Below are 9,305 nucleotides of genomic sequence, written 5' to 3' on the forward strand. Positions count from 1 at the left end.
CTCACTGTTTAGATTATTCTCAGCAAAATTTTAATCCAGGTTGGCTTCCTCCTGCTACCCAGAGCACTTCTCAGCCACCACCTTCTACCATTAGTAAAAATTTATTTTTAATATTAGCCTAAGTAAAACAATCAGGAAAATAAATCTACCAAAACATTATAAAATGCATCCCAAGTAAAATGTTTGGAACATTTAACATTTGGGATAACATAATGGAAGATATGTCTCCATAGTAAATGTTCAATTTTTATAAATAAACTGTATCTAAACATTCTACCGGAGAACTATGGACACTTAAAGATCTAGTTTATTTTAAAGGTCTTGAGACCATATACACTAACCAGAAAGAATTTCATAATGTGTCTATCTCAAGTTAGCATGTGAATTTTAAAACCATATATTTAAGCCATTATACACATCATATCATTTATTATTCATTTGTAAAACTAATTTTATAAGCACATGAATTATAAATTTCTGTTACAGTAAATGTTTCATTACCACTGTGAGAGGGATCCTTTAAAAATAACAGCAAGTCCTGTTGGTATTAAGTCAAGCTCTTTTTGATTTATTCTTCTCAAACCAGTAAAGCTTTGACATTGGGCAAAATTGTCACTTTCTATGTAAATTTTAGATTTTAAAAAGTGAACATATCCACTCCACTCTATTCTTCAGGATAAAAGTAGTTTCTCCAAGTACAATAGATCAACTGACATGGTAATCTTTTGTAAGTGATGACTGAACTTTATATTTCACAGAGCACAATCCATCACTTCTGGGTTTTTAAAATTTGGTTCCTTGGGTTATGAAGCTAAAGATGCTGACTCTCATGCAAATTTGTTACTGTTTTATTTTTTATTCTAAGGAATATTAAACTAACTACATTTATGGTCCTTCTCAAAGTTTTCAAGTTTTTATTCATTTTTTTCATGACTCTAAATCCATTTGGGATTCTAGGATAAAACCTGTGAATGCTCACTACATACTGAAGATCAGGAAAAAAATCTAGTAAGTTTACTAAACTGCAATTAGGATTTGGGCCCAAATGTGCACACCATAACATTTCCTATACATTCTATAGATATAGGAAGTTAATTAACTTACATTATTCTGCAAATATACTCATCTATTATATATTTAATTTGATTTAATCACACTCCATAGGTTGGATTTGGGGATTGTTTTTAAAGTGTTGAGAGTTTATTGTTTGTAATTTTAGTGTTTATTTTTGTAATCCAACAACTTTATCCAAAAATGCAGAAAATTTTTCTGGCTGGCCAGGAGGGTAACATTTCAGTGTTGATAAGTCCATTGACTGTAACAGCCCAGGAAGCGTGCTAAAACAAAAGAAGAAAAATATGAGGTAGCATGGGAGAAAATTCCATACTTCATCTGCTTTCCACTTGATGACTGAATCTAGCTTTCAAGAATATAGTGGTGGCCAGGCACAGTGGCTCATGCCTGTAATCCTAGCACTCTGGGAGGCCGAGGCTGGAGGATCACTCAAGGTCAGGAGTTTGAGACCAGCCTGAGCAAGAGCGAGACCCCATCTCTATTAAAAATAGAAAGAAATTAGCTGGACAGCTAAAAATATATAGAAAAAATTAGCCGGGCATGGTGGCACATGCCTGTAGTCCCAGCTACTTGGAAGGCTGAGGCAGAAGGATTGCTTGAGCCCAGGAGTTTGAGGCTGCTGTGAGCTAGGCTGATGCACCGCACTCTAGCCCGGGCAACAGAGTGAGACTCTGTCTAAAAAAAAAAAAAAAAAAAAAAAAGAATATAGTGGTGCCTCTTAAAACTGTACATGTGAATTTTATATATTTTAATATTATATATACATACTAGGATTATTAAAGTAATACAAAGAGTGCTATAAAATGCCAACATAAACTCAGCAGATATTTTATCTCCTATGTCAACTGAAATATTTCAGAAATGTTATTTCATAAAAAATTTGTTCACATGGGTTTGTAATACTTCTCAGGACTGTGCAGATTTAAACTGAAGCAAAATTAACTTATGAAAATAGAACAAAAAAATTGGAACCAAAATCGGAAGCCAAAGTAATAGCTGCCAGATGAGAAAAAAAGCTGGGGAGACTACTAGACCATGCATGAAGATTGTGAAATAACTTTTTTGCCAATAATTTACTATCATAAATCCATGTATAACTAAACAGTACACAACCACTATGCATGCTGGAAATAAGGTTCTAAATCACAACATAAGACCATTACTTCAGAATTTTATTTAAACCAGTCACTTATATTAAAACAGACATACCAGCACCCAGCCTAGGTTTGGGGGAAAATAAATGATTTACCTAAAATGAAAATACAACCAATTATTGATTCTTACTGCTTTCATGTGTATGATTTTCTTGAAATTAATATAGGAAAAAGACTTCTAAAACTGTTAAAACTGTAAAAAAAAAAATGAATACATTGGAGACTTATACAGTTTCCTTTTCAGCCTGAGTAAAAAGTCAGAATGTGTTTATGAAATCAATGTTTTCCTTTTAATGTACTAACATAAAATCAAAGCTGACTTAACATTTAGAATTAAAATATTCATCAAATGTCTGGAAAAACTGACTTGTATAAACCAGTTAGGAAGATAACAGTTTATTCCTCCTTAAAAAATGAAGTTAACCTCTAACAATCTCAACTACCCAAGGGAAGATATGCCCATTATCTGAAGCATACATAATTTTAATTATCCAGCTTCTCCTCTGACTCATGATAGTTCATGACTAGTACTATATTATAGAGCCACCTGGACATTCCCTCTCCTTCATCATTATAGGGATGAGAGCACCAACAATTTTACTCCTGAAACAATCAATGAATCTGCCTTCTCTTGATGAGAACAGGAATCCTTGTCTGTTTTGTTCACTGATGTATACCAAGTGCCTAGAACAATGCCTGGCACACAGTAGATGCTCAATAAATACTTAATGAATGGAAAAGTATTTACTGAGCACCTAAGAAACAGAAGCAGTAAAATTAAAAGAAAAGCTTATTATGGTCTAACCAGTTTCTTCTAGGGTTTATTTTTAATTTTAAAATTAATTTTAATTTACTATAACATAAATATATGTAATACTTCAATGAGATATTTACTTTTTAAAATATCAAATTAGGATAGCTTTTAAAGTCAAACAATTGGGAATTACTGACCTGGCTCTTTGGTAAGCTTCTAGTTTCTCAAAGAAGAACTAATAGAAAACAAACCAGCAATTTTCTTCATCCTTCTATTGTGATGATCAGTTCTTACTGAATTCTAATATACTTCTAGAAAATAATACTCCTAAATTACGTAAAGTAATTCCTCTGCTTAAAATACACCAATGGCTTCTCACTAAACACAGAATAAAATCAGAATTCTTACATGAGCTATCCCCACCCAGTCTCGTCTTATAGCTCTTCTTTATAATTCCGGTCCCAGTTCAAATGATACATACGGTCAAGACTTCCCTGACCATTCTACCTAATTAGTCTTTACCCCAGCTCTCACATAACCCTGTCTTACTTTCTTCATAGCATATTTCACCAACTGAAATTATCTTCAACATTTATTTGTGACCTCGTTTACTGTCAATCTTCCACTAGTAGAATATAAGCACCTTGAGAGCAGGGACTTCATGTTTATCACTGTATTGACAGCACCTACAACAGTGCCTGCTACATATTAGGTGTAGTTGAATAAATGAATAAATTTAATTTAGGGATACCAGTAGATTTACGGAAGGCAAAACCTTAACTGAAATGAGCAAATGCCTTCCGTGAATAATGCAAATCTAAACAGTAAATTCAAAAGTTAGCTCCTCGGAGACCTGCACACCCAGATAAACACACGCACACACGCTCAGATATTCACATGAAAAGAAATAGCCACAGATACAAATAGAAATTCAACACAGAGATCATAGTTACAGTGGGAGGCAAACAAATGAGAGGGTTTTATTGGTGAGAGAATCAAAGTATGTTTGATAGGTGGGAGAAGGTAAGAAGCAGAAGAGACAGATGGGTTAGGTAGGTAGGTAAGAACAGCTGGGGAGGAATTAAGGCAAGAGATCACTCTAGGATACCTGCAGGTACAGTAGAAGAGATGTCCGTCTTTGTGTAGCTGCTTTGCCAATTCCAGCTGATGATTGTTCATCAACTTTTCGTTTATAACCACCACAATTGGCTTTCCTTTTTCCAAAGTCTCCAAACAGCTTCCTGCCCCTACGAAAATAAAATCAAATTTGATAATACAATTTTTAAAAAGTTATGGTGCTCCACCAAGCTTTATAGCTAGAACCCAAAAGTTGAAAAACTTAGTTGGCAGAACTGCAAACCATGCCTTTCAATTATTCATTCAAAATGACAAAAGTATAATTATCGATTGTTCTTTGGTGTTAGAAACCTGACTTGAAAAATACATTACCTCAGCACTGACAATGACATTAAGGCCTATAATTCAGTGCTATGCCATTTGCTCTCTAGTACTTATGATGGGGTTATGTCCCCATAAACTCCTAAGTTGAAAGTATCCTAAGTCAAAAATGCATTTAATACACCTAAAACCTACCAAGTATCATAGCTTAGTCTAGCCTACCTTAAACATGTTCAGAACACTTATGCTAGCCAAGAGTTAGACAAAATCATCTGACACAAACCCTATTTTGTAATAAAGTGTTGAATATCTCATGTCATTTATTGAATACTGCACTGGAAGTAAAAACAATGGCTGTATGGGTACTCGAGGAATGGTTTCTCCTGAATGCATATCACTTTCACGCTAGCATAAAGTTGAAAAATCCTAAGTCCAACTATTTTAAGTCAGGACATCTGCAGCATGCTCTGGGCATGGCCTTGAATTCAAATAAGATCCAGGTTCAGCATACTGTATGTGAAACTATACTTCATTTCTTTTCAAACACAAGTAGAAAAAGAAAGGCTACAATAGTGCTAGGCACCAATAAAGAAAAACTCTGACCACTCCTTGTAAGTCTATATATGAGGTGCCATCCCCAAAACAGTCAAGGATAGATCTCCATGGATATGTACATACACAATATTAGGATCAATGCAACTTTGAAATCTAAAATCACCTAAATATTTTAAATGGGAGTGAGGAGACTGATCAGTGAGTAGATAAGTTGTTTTTGAGTATGCTGTGCTAGAGCAGTAGTTAAGAACACGGTCCCGCCTGGTGCCAGGTGGGGCGTGGTGGCTCATGCCTATAATCTTAGAATCCTGGGAGTCCCAGGTGGGCGGATCCATCTGAGCTCAGGAGTTCGAGACCAGCCTGAGACCAGCCTGAGCAACAGCGAGACCCCATCTCTACTAAAGAAAAAATAGAAAAAAATTAGCTGGACAACTAAAAATATATGCAGAAAAAATTAGCTGGGCATGGTGGCACATGCCTCTATAGTCCCAGCTACTTGGGAGGCTGAGGTGGTAGGATCGCTTGAGCCCAGGAGTTTGAGGTTGCTGTGAGCTAGGCTGACACTACGGCACTTTAGTCCGGGCAACGGAGTGAGACTCTTGTCTCACAAAAAAAAAAAAAAAAAAGAAAGAAAAGAAAAAATAAATAAAATAAAAAACACAGCACCAGCACTAGATTGTATCTGTCCACCACTTTCTTGCTGGACAAACTACTTAACCTCTCTGTGTCTCAGTTTTCTCATTTGTAAAATGTAAATACTAACAGTGTTTAGTTCATAGGATTGTTTGGGAGGAGTAAACAAGTTAATATACACAAAGCATGCGGAGCAGTGCCAAAAACCCTGTTAGCTACCATGCTATACAATTTTTTTTATTTTAAAAAAAAAATTTTTTTTTTTTTTGGAGACAGAGTCTCGCTCTTTTGCCCCGGCTACAGTGCCATGGCATCAGCCTAGCTCACAGCAACCTCAAACTCCTGGGCTCAAGCAATCCTTGTGCCTCAGCCTCTCGAGTAGCTGGGACTACAGGCACGTGCCACCATGCCCGGCTGATTTTTTCTACATATTTTTAGTTGTCCAGCTAATTTCTTTCTATTTTTAGTTGAGACAGGGGTCTTGCTCTTGCTCAGGCTGGTCTCGAACTCCTAACCTCGAGCAATCCTCCCGCCTCGGCCTCCCAGAGTACTAGTATTACAGGCGTGAGCCACCGCGCCTGGCCAAAAATTCTTTTTTTTAAGATGAGGTCTCACTATGTTGCTCAGGCTGGTCTGGAAATCCTGGGCTGGTGGGATCCTCCTGCCTCATCCTCCCAAGTAGCTGGGACTACAGGCTCAACTGCCATATGTTTTTCATCAACAATATCTTGGTAATGTCTATTTCTGAAGCCTTTACTTTCCTCAAACTATACTTTTTAAAAACCCAAGAAATGCCCTATCTCACAATCAAAACTGCAATGTTGGCCGGGTGCTGTGGCTCATGCCTGTAATCCTAGCACTCTGGGAGGCCGAGGCGGGATGATCGCTGGAGGTCAGGAGTTCGAGACCAGCCTGAGCAAGAGCGAAACCCCGTCTCTACTAAAAATAGAAAGAAATTAGCTGGGTAACTAAAATAGAAAAAAAAAATTAGCTGGGCATGGTGGTGCATGCCTTTAGTCCCAGCTACTCGGGAGGCTGAGGCAGGAGGATTGCTTGAGCCCAGGAGTTTGAGGCTGCTGTGAGCTAGGCTGATGCCACGGCACTCTAGCCCGGGCAACAGAGTGAGACTCTGCCTCAAAAAAAAAAAAAAAAAAAGTGCAACATTCCCCCAAAAGCAGTTGTTCTGAAGGTATTTAGAAGTCTAACTAAATCATCAGGTTGGTTCTCTGAACAGGAAATGATTTACACACTATATGGTTGTTAAAGAATACTTTTGACTGCATTCACTTCATATTTGAAAGAAATGTAAAAAATAGTTTAAAGCCAATTTCTCATTACCAATCCAACCGATTGGCAGGCTGAACATTCCTTCAGATCTAAACCCAAGTGCTCATTTCAAGCTGACAATTTGTTATATGTGTCATTGGATAAATCAGTCCCCCCGCTTTTTTTTTTTTTTTTTTCTGACAGTCTCGCTTTGTTGCCCGGGCTAGAGTGCCATGGCATCAGCCTAGCTCACAGCAACCTCAAACTCCTGGGCTCAAGCGATCCTCCATCCTCATGCCTCAGCCTCCCGAGCAGCTGGGACTACAGACACGTGCCACCATGCCCGGCTATTAATTTTTTTTTCTATTTTAGTTATCCAGGTAATTTCTTTCTATTTTTAGTAGAGACGGGGTTTCGCTCTTGCTCAGGCTGGTCTCGAACTCCTGAGCTCAAATGATCCACCCGCCTCGGCCTGCCTGAGTGCTAGGATTACAGGCATGCGCCACCATGCCCGGCTAATTTTTTCTATATATATTTTAGTTGGCCAGATAATTTCTTTCTATTTTTAGTAGAGACGGGGGTCTTGCTCAGGCTGGTCTCCAACTCCTGAGCTCAAAGGATCCACCCGCCTCGGCCTCCCAGAGTGCTAGGATTACAGGCGTGAGCCACCGCGCCCGGCCTTCCCTCTGTGTTTAGGATTTCTTACAGTAAAGCTGCGCTATTGTGATTAATTTCCCATACTTCTCTCACCCAGAAATACTACATTCTCTACAATAAAGTTCTCAATTGTTAAATTCAAATAAGTGTTATCTTCAAAAGGACTACAGTTACTCTAGTGATTTTATTTTACCACAAAAAAAAAGTTTCAAGCATCAGTTAGTGACTTATCCTTAATCAAAGACCGAACCGTGAGAGTGAAAGTCTCTTTACCTGCGTGACTAATAACAAGATCTGCTTTCTGAAGATCTTCTTTTAAGGAGTCCTTGTACCTGTAAACATCCAGAGTAAATGACTCAGTACGGAATGGTTCGGGTACCACCATTCCTCTACCAATCTGGAAGATAAGTCGGTTGTAACCAAGGCTCTTGAGTACCTGAAACAGGAAATAAGAAAAAGCGGGCCTTTTAAACTAGCTACTGTACAAACAACAACGAACCCACAAGTTCAGTGTTCAGACCCGAGCGCGGCTGCCAAATAGCCTAGCTGTGGCCGGTGACAGTTTTTCAAAACTAACCCCTTTTCCCGTCCGGAGCCCAAGTACCTCAATAGCCCTTACAGTCTAAGCGACCCCGCTCTCCGAGTTCGGAAAGAACTGGTGCCGCTAAAAACCAGAGCAGGAACAGACTTTGAAAAAGAAATCTCAAAATAGGAGCGGGGAGCAATCAAGGAACAGCTCGGTTCTGCCTCAGGGGCTGGACCGCGAGAACCGCTAGCCCTGAGAAGAGAACGCGCTCCGGAGGCGCCGCGTATCAGGAGGGCGCTGGCAGCTAGGGCACACGAGGGGAACGGGCACCTGAGGGGAACGGGGACCTGAGGGGAACGGCGCGGGCTCCGGCCAAGCGCCGCGGGGACAGAGCAGGGCGCGGCGGCACCCTAAAGGCGCCGGGACAGCTGGTTCGGTGGGCTGAGGCTCCTGGCACAGACCGCGCAGCACGCAGGACACTTGAGAGAGAGAGCGAGAGCGAGCGAGCAGAGAGGCAAGGCGGACCATCAGAGCCCCGGCTCGCAGGGGCGGAGCCGTTGGCAGGAGGAGCGAAGGCGGAGAACGCGGAGGCGGAGAATTGGCGGGGGAAAGCCGGGGCGGGGGAGAGGAGGATCCGGAGAAAGGACGGGGAGGAGCGGCCGGGCAACCGGGCAGAGCAGTTAGAGGACCCCAAGTACGGGGGAAGCCCAAGGAGGGCCCAGCCGGGCGCCAGGAGGAGCCGGCAAAGGTTCGCTGCACCTGTGGTAGAGTTGCGGGGGTTTCTTTCCGAGGGCTGCGGTCAGGCAAGGTTACCAAGGCTAGCAGTAAGCCTGGCGGCCAGCGGCGAGCTAAGCGCTGCGAGCCACGCGGCCGCCGGCTCGCCCGCCCACTCACTTGCAGATTGTCGCGCGCCGACACACACGCAATGAGGTCGTCAAAGCTGGTGGTCCCTACAGTAACGAACACGCACTTCATCGCGCGGGTCCTGCAAGCCCAAATCGCAAGGGCCGGATGTGACGTAGTGGAGGCCACGCGGTCTACGGCAGCCAGGCGCTGTGGGGGAAGCGGAAGTCAGCTGGGCCCGCCAGGGGGTGGTGGCACGCTGGGCTGTGTCACTAGTTGGGTGGGGCCAAAGATTGGGTGCCAGCCCCTGTTTTAAAACCTTAACCTTTTTCTATTTCAGTGGTGGTTCTCAAGTATCCAAGGCCCTGAGGGTCTCTCGGAAGCTCGAGAGAGTTAACCTACCTTAGCAAGTGGTGTTTGTAAAACAGAGGCGATAAGACCTAAG

General features: G+C 41.3%; 1 protein-coding gene across 1 annotated transcript in view; it reads right to left on the reverse strand.

Moving 5' to 3' along the window:
* The window catches only part of ALG13 (ALG13 UDP-N-acetylglucosaminyltransferase subunit), a 71,936-nt gene extending 62,908 nt beyond the window's left edge, over nucleotides 1-9,028 (reverse strand). The window contains 3 exon segments of the mRNA XM_069462796.1: nucleotides 4,091-4,229; nucleotides 7,765-7,927; nucleotides 8,912-9,028. Of these exon segments, the coding sequence (XP_069318897.1) occupies nucleotides 4,091-4,229; nucleotides 7,765-7,927; nucleotides 8,912-8,992 (383 nt within the window). The 5' untranslated portion in view covers nucleotides 8,993-9,028.
* Nucleotides 9,029-9,305: the final 277 nt, after the last annotated feature.

Source organism: Eulemur rufifrons, chromosome 30 (genome assembly GCF_041146395.1).
Source record: "Eulemur rufifrons isolate Redbay chromosome 30, OSU_ERuf_1, whole genome shotgun sequence".
NCBI classification, from domain to species: Eukaryota; Metazoa; Chordata; class Mammalia; order Primates; family Lemuridae; genus Eulemur; species Eulemur rufifrons.